At 43.3% G+C, this 16292-nt stretch overlaps 1 protein-coding gene across 4 annotated transcripts in view; it reads left to right on the forward strand.

Moving 5' to 3' along the window:
- The window catches only part of KIF6 (kinesin family member 6), a 180154-nt gene extending 165691 nt beyond the window's left edge, over positions 1-14463 (forward strand). For all 4 annotated transcript variants that reach the window (XM_040430763.1, XM_040430765.1, XM_040430764.1 and 1 more), the window contains one exon: positions 13245-14463. In XM_040430763.1, coding sequence (XP_040286697.1) covers positions 13245-13261 — 17 coding nt within the window. In that variant the 3' untranslated portion in view covers positions 13262-14463. The remainder of the gene's footprint in view (positions 1-13244) is intronic.
- Positions 14464-16292: the final 1829 nt, after the last annotated feature.

Genomic DNA, 16292 nt, shown 5'->3' on the forward strand with positions numbered 1-16292 from the left:
CACCACATGACCAGTCAGGGCTCTAGAAAAGCTGGGTGACAGTTGATGCTACACGCATTAAAGCTCCTAGATGTCACCCAGCTTTTCCTACCTCCTGAATGGTTAATCAGGTCAGTCTGTTTACCATTCAGGATTTTGTGTAATTGCCACCCAGCTTTCCCGGGACCAGATACAGCAATGAAAACCTATGAAGCTATGTAACCGTGGTGCTGCGAGGAGCGGGGGCGTCGCTCGTTAGCCGCGTCATGTACGCGATAATCCTCCTAATTTTCTCTCCTCGCCTTGTGCAGTAAGCACTGACTTATCAGAGCCGCTCAGATAAAACGGTTTTCCATGAGCGCGGCGCAGGCAGCATATGGCGCCCGTGCTGCGGATTATCAGGCAGCTTATCAGCGTGTAAACACAGAGAGGAGCGGGTAAACATGGGGGGCACTCCGGCCCCTTCTCCGCTTATCTGGATTCTCTGATGTGTTCACTCCGCACTGTAACAAATAGACTAACAATAGCCGGCGCTGCGCAGTCATGTGACCTCCATGATCCCGCCGCCAAGATTTCTCAGGATGCAGAATGATACGTGAATCCTCCTGCAAGGTTAGACCTTTATGGCTTCCTGGAGAAGATTTAAAAATATTATTTAAAAAAACTAGTTTACTTTATGGCTAATTTATATTGAAGCAGCGCTCCCTAATAGTCAGATTATTATACAATACTGTGAAATACTAGTTTAGGGTATGGATAGTTTATATTTAAGCAGCGCCCCCTTGTGGTCAGATAATGATAAAATACTAGTTTAGTTGATAGACAGTTTATATTGAGCAGAACCCCCTGATGGTCAGATTGGGAAAAAATACTGGTTTCCTTTGTGGGTAGTTTATATTGAAGCAGCGCCCCCTGATGGTCAGATTATAATAAAATACTGTAAAATACTAGTTTAGTTTATGGGTAGTTTATATTGAGGCAGCGCCCCCTGATGGTCAGATTATAATAAAATACTGGTTTAGTTTATGGGTAGTTTATATTGAAGCAGCGCCCCCTTGTGGTCAGATTATAATAAAATGCTGGTTTCCTTTTTTGGATAGTTTATATTGAGGCAGCGCCCCCTGATGGTCAGATTATAATAAAATACTAGTTTCCTTTATGGGTAGTTTATATTGAAGCAGCGCCCCCTGTTGGTCAGATTATAATAAAATACTGGTTTCCTTTATGGATAGTTTATATTGAAGCAGCGCCCCCTGATGGTCAGATTATAATAAAATACTGGTTTCCTTTGTGGGTAGTTTATATTGAAGCAGCGCCCCCTGATGGTCAGATTATAATAAAATACTAGTTTAGTTTATGGGTAGTTTATATTGAAGCAGCGCCCCCTTGTGGTCAGATTATAATAAAATGCTGGTTTCCTTTATGGGTAGTTTATATTGAAGCAGCGCCCCCTGTTGGTCAGATTATAATAAAATACTAGTTTCCTTTATGGGTAGTTTATATTGAAGCAGCGCCCCCTTGTGGTCAGATTATAATAAAATACTAGTTTCCTTTATGGGTAGTTTATATTGAAGCAGCGCCCCCTTGTGGTCAGATTATAATAAAATACTAGTTTCCTTTATGGGTAGTTTATATTGAAGCAGCGCCCCCTGATGGTCAGATTTTAATAAAATACTAGTTTCCTTTATGGGTAGTTTATATTGAAGCAGCGCCCCCTTGTGGTCAGATTATAATAAAATACTGGTTTCCTTTATGGGTAGTTTATATTGAAGCAGCGCCCCCTGTGGTCAGATTATAATAAAATACTGGTTTCGTTTATGGGTAGTTTATATTGAAGCAGCGCCCCCTGATGGTCAGATTATAATAAAATACTGGTTTCCTTTATGGGTAGTTTATATTGAAGCAGCGCCCCCTTGTGGTCAGATTATAATAAAATACTAGTTTCCTTTATGGGTAGTTTATATTGAAGCAGCGCCCCCTGATGGTCAGATTATAATAAAATACTGGTTTCCTTTATGGGTAGTTTATATTGAAGCAGCGCCCCCTTGTGGTCAGATTATAATAAAATACTAGTTTCCTTTATGGGTAGTTTATATTGAAGCAGCGCCCCCTGATGGTCAGATTATAATAAAATACTAGTTTCCTTTATGGGTAGTTTATATTGAAGCAGCGCCCCCTGATGGTCAGATTATAATAAAATACTGGTTTCCTTTATGGGTAGTTTATATTGAAGCAGCGCCCCCTGATGGTCAGATTATAATAAAATACTGGTTTCCTTTATGGGTAGTTTATATTGAAGCAGCGCCCCCTTGTGGTCAGATTATAATAAAATACTAGTTTCCTTTATGGGTAGTTTATATTGAAGCAGCGCCCCCTGATGGTCAGATTATAATAAAATACTGGTTTAGTTTATGGATAGTTTATATTGAAGCAGCGCCCCCTGATGGTCAGATTATAATAAAATACTGGTTTCGTTTATGGGTAGTTTATATTGAAGCAGCGCCCCCTGATGGTCAGATTATATTAAAATACTGGTTTCCTTTATGGGTAGTTTATATTGAAGCAGCGCCCCCTGATGGTCAGATTATAATAAAATACTAGTTTCCTTTATGGGTAGTTTATATTGAAGCAGCGCCCCCTGATGGTCAGATTATAATAAAATACTGGTTTCCTTTATGGGTAGTTTATATTGAAGCAGCGCCCCTTGATGGTCAGATTATAATAAAATACTGGTTTAGTTTATGGGTAGTTTATATTGAAGCAGCGCCCCCTGAGGTCAGATTATAATAAAATACTAGTTTCCTTTATGGGTAGTTTATATTGAAGCAGCGCCCCCTGATGGTCAGATTATAATAAAATACTGGTTTCCTTTATGGGTAGTTTATATTGAAGCAGCGCCCCTTGATGGTCAGATTATAATAAAATACTGGTTTAGTTTATGGGTAGTTTATATTGAAGCAGCGCCCCCTGTGGTCAGATTATAATAAAATACTAGTTTCCTTTATGGGTAGTTTATATTGAAGCAGCGCCCCCTTGTGGTCAGATTATAATAAAATACTGGTTTCGTTTATGGGTAGTTTATATTGAAGCAGCGCCCCCTGATGGTCAGATTATAATAAAATACTGGTTTCCTTTATGGGTAGTTTATATTGAAGCAGCGCCCCCTTGTGGTCAGATTATAATACAATACTGGTTTCCTTTATGGGTAGTTTATATTGAAGCAGCGCCCCCTTGTGGTCAGATTATAATAAAATACTAGTTTCCTTTATGGGTAGTTTATATTGAAGCAGCGCCCCCTGATGGTCAGATTATAATACAATACTGGTTTCCTTTATGGGTAGTTTATATTTAAGCAGCGCCTCCTGATGGTCAGATTATAATAAAATACTGGTTTAGTTTATGGGTAGTTTATATTGAAGCAGCGCCCCCTTGTGGTCAGATTATAATAAAATACTGGTTTAGTTTATGGGTAGTTTATATTGAAGCAGCGCCCCCTTGTGGTCAGATTATAATAAAATACTGGTTTCCTTTATGGGTAGTTTATATTTAAGCAGCGCCTCCTGATGGTCAGATTATAATAAAATACTGGTTTAGTTTATGGGTAGTTTATATTGAAGCAGCGCCCCCTTGTGGTCAGATTATAATAAAATACTAGTTTAGTTTATGGGTAGTTTATATTGAAGCAGCGCCCCCTTGTGGTCAGATTATAATAAAATACTAGTTTAGTTTATGGATAGTTTATATTGAAGCAGCGCCCCCTTGTGGTCAGATTATAATAAAATACTAGTTTAGTTTATGGGTAGTTTATATTGAAGCAGCGCCCCCTGATGGTCAGATTATAATAAAATACTAGTTTATGGGTAGTTTATATTGAAGCAGCGCCCCCTGATGGTCAGATTATAATAAAATACTAGTTTCCTTTATGGGTAGTTTATATTGAAGCAGCGCCCCCTTGTGGTCAGATTATAATAAAATACTGGTTTAGTTTATGGGTAGTTTATATTGAAGCAGCGCCCCCTGATGGTCAGATTATAATAAAATACTAGTTTCCTTTATGGGTAGTTTATATTGAAGCAGCGCCCCCTGATTGTCAGATTATAATAAAATACTGGTTTAGTTTATGGATAGTTTATATTGAAGCAGCGCCCCCTGATGGTCAGATTATAATAAAATACTGGTTTCGTTTATGGGTAGTTTATATTGAAGCAGCGCCCCCTGATGGTCAGATTATAATAAAATACTGGTTTCCTTTATGGGTAGTTTATATTGAAGCAGCGCCCCCTGATTGTCAGATTATAATAAAATACTAGTTTCCTTTATGGGTAGTTTATATTGAAGCAGCGCCCCCTGATTGTCAGATTATAATAAAATACTGGTTTAGTTTATGGGTAGTTTATATTGAAGCAGCGCCCCCTTGTGGTCAGATTATAATAAAATACTAGTTTCCTTTATGGGTAGTTTATATTGAAGCAGCGCCCCCTGATGGTCAGATTTTAATAAAATACTAGTTTCCTTTATGGGTAGTTTATATTGAAGCAGCGCCCCCTTGTGGTCAGATTATAATAAAATACTGGTTTCCTTTATGGGTAGTTTATATTGAAGCAGCGCCCCCTGTGGTCAGATTATAATAAAATACTGGTTTCGTTTATGGGTAGTTTATATTGAAGCAGCGCCCCCTGATGGTCAGATTATAATAAAATACTGGTTTCCTTTATGGGTAGTTTATATTGAAGCAGCGCCCCCTTGTGGTCAGATTATAATAAAATACTAGTTTCCTTTATGGGTAGTTTATATTGAAGCAGCGCCCCCTGATGGTCAGATTATAATAAAATACTGGTTTCCTTTATGGGTAGTTTATATTGAAGCAGCGCCCCCTTGTGGTCAGATTATAATAAAATACTAGTTTCCTTTATGGGTAGTTTATATTGAAGCAGCGCCCCCTGATGGTCAGATTATAATAAAATACTAGTTTCCTTTATGGGTAGTTTATATTGAAGCAGCGCCCCCTGATGGTCAGATTATAATAAAATACTGGTTTCCTTTATGGGTAGTTTATATTGAAGCAGCGCCCCCTGATGGTCAGATTATAATAAAATACTGGTTTCCTTTATGGGTAGTTTATATTGAAGCAGCGCCCCCTTGTGGTCAGATTATAATAAAATACTAGTTTCCTTTATGGGTAGTTTATATTGAAGCAGCGCCCCCTGATGGTCAGATTATAATAAAATACTGGTTTAGTTTATGGATAGTTTATATTGAAGCAGCGCCCCCTGATGGTCAGATTATAATAAAATACTGGTTTCGTTTATGGGTAGTTTATATTGAAGCAGCGCCCCCTGATGGTCAGATTATATTAAAATACTGGTTTCCTTTATGGGTAGTTTATATTGAAGCAGCGCCCCCTGATGGTCAGATTATAATAAAATACTAGTTTCCTTTATGGGTAGTTTATATTGAAGCAGCGCCCCCTGATGGTCAGATTATAATAAAATACTGGTTTCCTTTATGGGTAGTTTATATTGAAGCAGCGCCCCTTGATGGTCAGATTATAATAAAATACTGGTTTAGTTTATGGGTAGTTTATATTGAAGCAGCGCCCCCTGTGGTCAGATTATAATAAAATACTAGTTTCCTTTATGGGTAGTTTATATTGAAGCAGCGCCCCCTTGTGGTCAGATTATAATAAAATACTGGTTTCGTTTATGGGTAGTTTATATTGAAGCAGCGCCCCCTGATGGTCAGATTATAATAAAATACTGGTTTCCTTTATGGGTAGTTTATATTGAAGCAGCGCCCCCTGATGGTCAGATTATAATAAAATACTGGTTTCCTTTATGGGTAGTTTATATTGAAGCAGCGCCCCCTGATGGTCAGATTATAATACAATACTGGTTTCCTTTATGGGTAGTTTATATTGAAGCAGCGCCCCCTTGTGGTCAGATTATAATAAAATACTAGTTTCCTTTATGGGTAGTTTATATTGAAGCAGCGCCCCCTGATGGTCAGATTATAATACAATACTGGTTTCCTTTATGGGTAGTTTATATTTAAGCAGCGCCTCCTGATGGTCAGATTATAATAAAATACTGGTTTAGTTTATGGGTAGTTTATATTGAAGCAGCGCCCCCTTGTGGTCAGATTATAATAAAATACTGGTTTAGTTTATGGGTAGTTTATATTGAAGCAGCGCCCCCTTGTGGTCAGATTATAATAAAATACTGGTTTCCTTTATGGGTAGTTTATATTTAAGCAGCGCCTCCTGATGGTCAGATTATAATAAAATACTGGTTTAGTTTATGGGTAGTTTATATTGAAGCAGCGCCCCCTTGTGGTCAGATTATAATAAAATACTAGTTTAGTTTATGGGTAGTTTATATTGAAGCAGCGCCCCCTTGTGGTCAGATTATAATAAAATACTAGTTTAGTTTATGGATAGTTTATATTGAAGCAGCGCCCCCTGATGGTCAGATTATAATAAAATACTAGTTTAGTTTATGGGTAGTTTATATTGAAGCAGCGCCCCCTGATGGTCAGATTATAATAAAATACTAGTTTATGGGTAGTTTATATTGAAGCAGCGCCCCCTGATGGTCAGATTATAATAAAATACTAGTTTCCTTTATGGGTAGTTTATATTGAAGCAGCGCCCCCTTGTGGTCAGATTATAATAAAATACTGGTTTAGTTTATGGGTAGTTTATATTGAAGCAGCGCCCCCTGATGGTCAGATTATAATAAAATACTAGTTTCCTTTATGGGTAGTTTATATTGAAGCAGCGCCCCCTGATTGTCAGATTATAATAAAATACTGGTTTAGTTTATGGATAGTTTATATTGAAGCAGCGCCCCCTGATGGTCAGATTATAATAAAATACTGGTTTCGTTTATGGGTAGTTTATATTGAAGCAGCGCCCCCTGATGGTCAGATTATAATAAAATACTGGTTTCCTTTATGGGTAGTTTATATTGAAGCAGCGCCCCCTGATGGTCAGATTATAATAAAATACTGGTTTCCTTTATGGGTAGTTTATATTGAAGCAGCGCCCCCTGATGGTCAGATTATAATAAAATACTGGTTTAGTTTATGGGTAGTTTATATTGAAGCAGCGCCCCCTGATGGTCAGATTATAATAAAATACTAGTTTTCTTTATGGGTAGTTTATATCGAAGCAGCGCCCCCTGATGGTCAGATTATAATAAAATACTGGTTTCCTTTATGGGTAGTTTATATTGAAGCAGCGCCCCCTGATGGTCAGATTATAATAAAATACTGGTTTATGGGTAGTTTATATTGAAGCAGCGCCCCCTTGTGGTCAGGTTATGCTGAACTGCTGTGAGTAGATTTAGTAATGGGTACTGTATACTGCAGGGATCAGCAACCTTCGGCACTTACTCCAGCTGCAGTGAAACTACAACTCCCAGCATGCAAACTTACTCGGCTGTTCCTGTAACTCCCAGAGAAGTGAAAGGAGGATTCTGGGAGTTGTAGTTTCAGAAGAGCCGGAGGTTGCGGATCCCTGGTATACAGTCACCTCCTCAGCTCCCCCTAGTGGTGGCTGCACATACAGAGTTGTATTATTTAGCGCTATGGTCATACAGGGGAGTTGGCGCCGTGTGTATGAGGATAGATGGGAACAGGGGGGTGAACCCCTTAGCATCATCACTAGTTGTGTCCTTACTTCATTGTGACAAACAAACCTGAACATCGCACCGCTTATCTCGCTGTTTAGCCGCTGCACCTGGTGGCCGCCATTCTAGTCTGTCCTAATGTCTGCAGCGGAGGAGCAGACGGTGGGCGGCTGGTGGAGCTGCCACCTCCGCCTCATTACTCTGATGCCACTGACTCATCAGCCCGCATTTATCATCGTGCCCACTCATCCCTATGAGCCGTGCAAAGTGCTTTTCCACTGCAGAAAAATAATACACCACACGGGAGTGCGCTGAAGAGTGCGCCGACCGCCGCCAGATATGTCTGATAATCCTCAGGCCCTTCAGATAGCGGCTTCTGTTTCCTCACCCTCCGTGTCAGCGTCTGGATCAATAAACCCATTTAGAACAAGCAGGAAACCTGCAGATACTTTGTTAGTTTTGGCGCTCCGAGACTGATTTGCATAAAATATTCACATTCCACTCACATCCAGAGCTGCAGCTGCAAATGTACTGTTACATCATGTCTTGTGCTCCAGTCACATCCAGAGCTGCAGGCATTATTCTGTTATTACTGCCCTACATCAGTCACATCCAGAGCTGCAGGCATTATTCTATTATTACCGCACTACTTCAGTCACATCCAGAGCTGCAGGCATTATTCCATTATTACAGCCTTACTTCAGTCACATCCAGAGCTGCAGGCATTATTCTATTATTACAGCACTACTTCAGTCACATCCAGAGCTGCTCTTATATTCCTACTGTTCCACCCTATAGTCACACCCAGAGCTGTCTTCATAAACCTGCCTCTAAATCCTGTAACATCAAGGGCTGTCTTCATAACCCTGTGGCCACATCTCATATTATACTCTAGTGACCTCCAGAGCTGCATTCACAATTTTACTGTTACGTCATATGCAACAGTCACATCCAGACCTGAATTGGCCGCTCTTTCGTGACATGCGGTCTTATACAGCAGTCACATCAAGATCTGCATTCACTATTCTGCTGTTACAGCACATTGTATACTCCAGTCACATCCAAAGCTGCATTCACAATTATTTTCATTAAAGTAACAAGTATAAGAAAGAGAGACTGAGGGAGTGCGTGTGTGGTGGAGTGCAAGTACTGAGTAATAGGAGGAGGTTGTAGAGTGCAGGGGGGTCCGCAGATATCACAGGGCCCTATAGCTATACTTAACGTGGGCCCCGCAGTGAGATTTCTGACAGATTTAGGCCTCCTGCACACGACCGTTGTGTGCATCTGTGGCCGTTGTGCCGTTTTCCGTTTTTTTTCGCGGACCCATTGACTTTCAATGGGTTCGTGAGAAAAACGGAAAATACACCGTTTTGCCGCCGCATCCGTGATCCGTGTTTCCTGTCCGTCAAAAAAATAGGACCTGTCCTATTTTTTTGACGGACAACGGTTCACGGACCCATTCAAGTCAATGGGTCCGTGAAAGAACACGGATGCACACAAGATTGGCATCCGCGTCCTTGATCTGTGGCCGTAGGTTACTTTCATACAGATGGATCCGCAGATCCGTCTGCATAAAAGCTTTTTCAGAGATGAGTTTTCACTTCGTGAAAACTCAGATCCGACAGTATATTCTAACACAGAGGCGTTCCCATAGTGATGGGGACGCTTCTAGTTAGAATATACTACGAACTGTGTACATGACTGCCCCCTGCTGCCTGGCAGTACCCGATCTCTTACAGGGGGCTGTGATCCGCACAATTAACCACTCAGGTGCCGCACCTAAGGGGTTAATTGTGCATATCATAGCCCCCTATAAGAGATCAGGGGCTGCCAGGCAGCAGGGGGCAGACCCCCCTCCCTCCCAAGTTTTAATTGCATTGGTGGCCAGTGCGGCCCCCTCCCTCTATTGTATTATTTTCATTGGTGGCACAGTGTGCGGGCCCCCCCTCTCTATTGTATTATCATTGGTGGCCAGTGTGCGCCCCCGCCCCCCTCTATTGTATTAATATCATTGGTGGCCAGTGCGCGGCCTTAGCCCGCCCCCCGATCATTGGTGGCAGCGGAGAGTTAGAAGCATCATACTTACCTGCTGGCTGCTGCGCTGTCTGTGACCGGCCGGGAGCTCCTCCTACTGGTAAGTGACAGATCATTAAGCAATGCGCCGCACAGACCTGTCACTTACCAGTAGGAGGAGCGCCCGGCCGGTCACAGACAGCGCAGCAGGTAAGTATGATGCTTCTAACTCTCCGCTGCCACCAATGATCGGGGGGGGGAGGCCGCACACTGGCCACCAATGATATTAATACAATAGAGGGGGGGCCTGGGGGGCGCACACTGGCCACCAATGATAATACAATAGAGGGAGGGAGGGGGGGGCCTGGGGTGGCCGCACACTGTGCCACCAATGAAAATAATACAATAGAGGGAGGGGGGCGGGGGGGGCGCACACTGTGCCACCAATGAAAATAATACAATAGAGGGGGGGGGGGGCCGCACTGGCCACCAATGAAATTAAAACTGGGGAGGGAGGGGGGTCTGCCCCCTGCTGCCTGGCAGCCCCTGATCTCTTATAGGGGGCTATGATATGCACAATTAACCCCTTCAGGTGCAGCACCTGAGGGGTTAATTGTGCGGATCACAGCCCCCTGTAAGAGATCGGGTGCTGCCAGGCAGCAGGGGGCAGTCATGTACACAGTTCTTTTAGTATATTCTAACTTGAAGCGTCCCCATCACTATGGGAACACCTCTGTGTTAGAATATACTGTCGGATCTGAGGTTCACGATGTAACTCAAATCCGATGGTATATTCTAACATAGAGGCGTTCCCATGGTGATGGGGACGCTTCAAGTTAAAATATACCATCGGATTGGAGAAAACTCTGATCCTATGGTATATTAACTCCTGACTTTACATTGAAAGTCAATGGGGGACGGATCCGTTTGCAATTGCACCATATTGTGTCAACGTCAAACGGATCCGTCCCCATTGACTTGCATTGTAATTCAGGACGGATCCATTTGGCTCCGCACGGCCAGGCGGACACGAAAACGACTGTTTTTTCATGTCCGTGGATCCTCCAAAAATCAAGGAAGACCCACGGACGAAATAACGATCACGGACCAACGGAACCCTGTTTTGCGGACCGTGAAAAAATACGGTCGTGTGCATGAGGCCTTACTGTATTTTTTTTACAAGAATGTTTTAATTATAAAAATCATGCTTTGAGTTATGTCGGGAAAAGCGGAGCAGAAATACACGGATGAATCTCCGCATACCGCTCCATGTCCCCCGCTTCTCTTCCGTAGTACATGATAAAATGATCTGCCTGCAGCCACCACTAGGGGGAGCTCAGTGCATAGGAATTCATACAGCTACCAAAGCTGTAAAACTCTCTTTGCACGGAGCTCCCTCTAGTGGCAGCTGCTGGAAAAATGGCAAGGATTAATGTCAGAAAGCAGAAGGAGTCCAGCGCTGGGCCCCGCAGCAGCCGCGTGGTCAGCCTCCATGCTCGGCCTAGAGGTCCATATAGAGGGCGTCATCTGGGTGATAGCCGCCCGTGTCATGGAGGGGAGAGGTGGAGTAGTAGTAGGCCTGCTATGTTACACATGTGATCTGTGACCGGTGCAGATGGAGAGGAGAGGTGGAGTAGTAGTTCTCTTATTTTACACATGTGATTAGTGACCAGTGGGGATGAAGGGAGAGTAGGAGTAGTAGTACACCTGCTATTTTACACCTGTCATTAGTCACTGGATCCAGGTCTGGAGTATTTGGAGTCTTCAGGTTTAGGCCTCTTTCACACGAGCCTGACGGATCGGCTCCGGATGCGTTCAGGGTGCGTTCAGTGAAACTCGCACCATTTTGCAAGCAAGTTCAGTCAGTTTTGTCTGCGATTGCGTTCAGTTGTTGAGTTTTTTCCGCGCGGGTGCAATGCGTTTTGATGCGTTTTTCATGCACGTGATAAAAAACTGAAGGTTTACAAAAAACATCTCCTAGCAACCGTCAGTGAAAAACGCATCGCACCCGCACTTGCTTCTTGATGCGATGTGTTTTTCACTGAAGCCCCATTCACTTCTCTGGGGCCAGCGTTGCGTAAAAAGAATATAGAACATGCTGCGTTTTTCACGCAACGCAGAACTGATGCGTGAAAAAAAACTCTTATGTACACAGAGCCATTGAAATGAATGGGTCAGGATTTAGTGCGGGTGCTATGCATTCACGTCACGCATTGCACCTGCGTGGAAAACTCGCTCGTCTGCAAGGGGCCTTAGGCCTCTTTCACACGGGCGTGTCCGGATTAGGTCCGGATGCGTCCCGGTGCATTTGCAGCAAACCCACCCGAGTAGGAACGCAATTGCAGTCAGTTTTGACTGCGATTGCGTTCCGTTGTTCAGTTTTTATCGCGCGGGTGCAATGCGTTTTACACGCGCGTGATAAAAAACTGAATGTGGTACCCAGACCCGAACTTCTTCAGAGAAGTTTGGGATTGGGATCGGGGTTGTGTAGATTGTATTATTTCCCCTTATAACATGGTTATAAGGGAAAATAATAGCATTCTGAATACAGAATGCACAGTACAATAGGGATGGAGGGGTTAAAAATAATTTAACTCACCCTAATCCACTTGATCGCGCCGCCGGCATCTCTTCTGTCTTCATCTGTGAGGAATAGGACCTGTGGTGACATCACTGCGCCCATCACATGGTCCGTCACCATGGTGATGGATCATGTGATGGACCATGTGATGAACGCAGTGACGTCACCACAGGTCCTATTCCTCACAGGTGAAGACAGAAGAGATGCCAGCTGCGCGAGCAAGCGGATTAAGGTGAGTTAAATTTTTTTTTTTTTTTTTTTAACCCCTCCAGTGCTATTGTACTGTGCATTCTGTATTCAGAACCATGTTATAAGGGGAAATAATACAATCTACACAACCTTGAACTCAAACCCGAAATTCTGTGAAGAAGTTCGGGTTTGGGTACCAAACCCGCGCGATTTTTCTCACGCGCGTGCAAAATGCATTACAATGTTTTGCACTCGCGCTGAAAAATCGTGCATGTTCCCGCAACGCACCCGCACATTTTCCCGCAACGCCCGTGTGAAACCAGCCTTAGGGTAACAGTTCTAACTTTTTTTTCTTTGGATATCGACATGAATTTGGCAGCTTTTTTCGTGTGGTTTTCTATCTATTTTGTACCCAGAATTTTTCCTTTTTTAGAATTTTTAGTAGCGTTTTTATTTGTGTTTGCATCTGATAGATTTGCTCTGTTACCTGCCTGTTTTAGGGTGATTGGATCAGGGACTGCATTACAGCAGTGATTAGGCAGGAGGTCGGCTTTTTGGGTATTTTATTAGTATTTTCTATACATTTTTATGCTCTCCCCCTCCCTGGGACTTTTATATTATTTTCTATATTTTTTACCCGCTATTTGACTCTTGTCACCAGCCAGGCCCAGCAGGAGCCTCCCAGTGAGATGTGTCCTCCTGGCGGAGCCGTCCTGTGACCTTCGGGGGGCTGAGCGGATCACATTTAGAAGGGTCAGCGGTGCCCAGTGTTACGGTACCAATGTGCCAGCGTCCTCTGGGTATATGTGTGTGCTCTATGCCGCCATTCACACTCGTGTCGCTCTCCTCCACAGGCTCCGGACATCAGTGAGTTCTCTTCACCTGGCCAGCATTAGCATACAGCAGACACGTCAGCAAGTCCGGGGGGTGATCAGCGGCGCCGGCTGAGGATTGAGCCATTAATCCTAGGGTCATGAAGCTGCATCGTAAGAACCGCCACAAAACCATCTGCGCCATTATCCCAAGTGTTTTCTTGGAGAAACAGTTTCAGGAAATGTCGGTCTTAACACAAGATTTTTGCAAACCGGACTCCGGAGAAAAACTGAAACCGCGAGGGTCAGGACGCCATGAAGCGGCGCAGGCGCTCCGAAAATCACATTGTGTGACGGAGACTTATCACAGTCTTATACGTAACGGCCAACCCAAAAAGAGCGGAAAAGAGGCGGTTCCTCTGAGGACTCAGAACCTGCAAATTTAAGGGGGAACTCTCACCTAGTGACATTGGCAGGGATCCAGGAAGCTGAGATATGGGGAGATGTTTGCACTATAGATCGTTGGCTTGCTAATTTGTTAATCAGTGAATTCAATGAGTGTGGGCTCATGCACACGGCCGTAGTTCAGCTCTGCCTCCGATCTGCGTTTTTTTGGTGGATCGGAGGCAGACCCATTCATGGTACCACAAAATAAATCCATTCCGCGACCCTGCAGAAAATATAGGAAATGTCCTATTTTTGGACATTTCTGCAGGAGAAGAAAAAAAAAACATGGCGGCAAGCACTCGGCCGGGATCCATGAATTTGGCCGTGTGCATTAGCCTTGAATCAAATTGGCAGCTCTACTACTTGAGGGCCTTGCAAACAGCCCCTCATATCTCAGCTTCCTGAACCTCTGCAAGTTAGGCCTCATGCACATGACCGTTGTTGTGGTCTGCATCCGAGCCGCAGTTTTTGCGGCTCAGATGCGGACCCATTGACTTCAATGGGGCCGCAAAAGATGCGGACTGCACTCCGTGTGCTGTCCGCATCCGTTGCTCCGTTCTGGATCCGCAAAAAAACGGATCGGTCGTGTGCATGAGGCCTAAGACCATGTTTGGGACCATTACACCTGACTAGAGCTATCTGGGTTCATTCAGAATTATCAAACATCCCCAGTAAAATTCCGTTATCCGGCATCTGATTCATCTATCACACATCGATACAGATTTTTGCTTGACAGCGTCCATTGCCTCCTGTGATTTGTATATTATGTATTTCTTACCACAGATATTTATTGTCCATTGTAATAAAATGTATGGAAACGTCAGTCTTTGCTTTGACTGTGACTTGTGCAGCTTCAGTGGGAGATACAGGCAGTGCAGAAAGCAGAAGATTTAAAAAGGTGAAAAACAATATCTTTCCCATCCCCTGACAGCGGCAGATTATCTCCGGCTGCCGTAAGTGTGCCTGCTGCTGTGTGCATCACTCTGTGTCTGCCACCGTGGGGCGCAAGTGAGGCTGATTAAAAACAGCGTAGAGTAATATCAGACGACATGACTCTGAGCGCGCGCATGTCTCCCATGATGCTTTGCTTTATGTTGTCTCTAATATATTTTATGTTTCCATTTCTCATCATTTTCAAGATCATGGCTTGCCGCCTGTGAATATAAACTGTCTTTTTTTTTTTATATCCAGAGAGTGAAAACCTCTGCAGACGGAATAACTTTCACAGCTTAGGCTTTGTTGCAGTCTGGATGTCAGTGATATTACATTGTTGCAAACTATCAGTTTGTGCTTCTGGTGCATTTAGCTCATAAATTATTTTGTAGACTTGATAGAACTGCAACAAACCCTCAGCTGTGAGAAGTGTTGTGGCTGTGCAGAGTTTTATACCCCTCTCCTACTGCAAAGTCCCGTTTATTTGCTGAGCAGCATATTGGCGGAGATGCGTCAGTGTAGCGGTGAAGGGCTGGTGGATTGTATTGCGGTGCTTACGCTGAGGCTGCACTATTGTGGGGGCTGTTTTGGGGAAGTGTTCAAAATTTGAGGGTGAGACTTATGTTCAAAATAAAGTTTACACCCCCCTTACAAAAAGAAATGTGGAAATGTCATTCTGGGGTCTTCTTACCTGTAATACTAGTGAATATAAAAACTTTGTAATATATTTTATTAGAGAAAAATGCCTCTTTCACCACTTATCAGACACTAATTCTTGTTCCCCTCAACTCGTTAACTGATCACTCACTGCTAAAATCTGCCTGAGGAGATGAGGCAGATTATCGGCTCACAGAGGGATCAGGTTACAGTTGCTGCCCATAGAAGTCCACGAGGAGAGAGAAGCTGCAGCGTAAAGAGAGGCACAGACACAGAGTGACGCTGCTTCAGTTCTGTAAGTTTTCTAGCTCGCGCCCATGGCTGGGTTCTCAGCCACACTGCCCAGTACCGCTGTATAATGTCCTCCATGCTGCTTCTGCGGGGAGCTACAGAGAGATAGGGGAGATCTCCTCCATGTGCAGGGTATGGGAGACATCATAGCAGCTACAGACTCAGAGAATAATGACCATTAGAGATGGAACCTGCCGAGGTAAGAACCTGGTTAAATATGCAGAGTCATATAATGGTTCTCATGAACACAAACGACAACTTATTCTGGAAATTCACCTGAAACTATAGTGACACATTGATGTGCTAGCAATCATACTTTACAATACCTGCACTTTATGGAGTATGAATTACAACCAGTACATCACATCAGAACCACAGAAATGTCACCGACTATAAGCCCTGCCCCACACAAGTGTAATATAAGTGCAGTAACTATGTCCACCACTAGGTGGTAGTATTGCCTCGCACATTGCTGGATGATAGAGGTTTGTATTGCATGTGGCTGAAGGACCTTTTAGTGTATCAGTGCTCCATGTGGTCAGGCGTGGTATTGCTTATATCTTTTTAAATATTTTTGTTTAGATACTTCAGGAGGTATTTCTGCGAATCTCCTGCAGATATCAATAGATACAGATTCACAACCCAGGGACACTAAGGTGCTCACTTTTTACAATGACCTAATAAAAATATCTTCCTTCAGCCGTGGACTCATAGACTCTCATGGCCAAGTCCAGGGCCAAATTTATATTCTCCACTCCAGTC

This window comes from Bufo bufo, chromosome 4 (assembly GCF_905171765.1).
Source record: "Bufo bufo chromosome 4, aBufBuf1.1, whole genome shotgun sequence".
Lineage (NCBI taxonomy): Eukaryota > Metazoa > Chordata > Amphibia > Anura > Bufonidae > Bufo > Bufo bufo.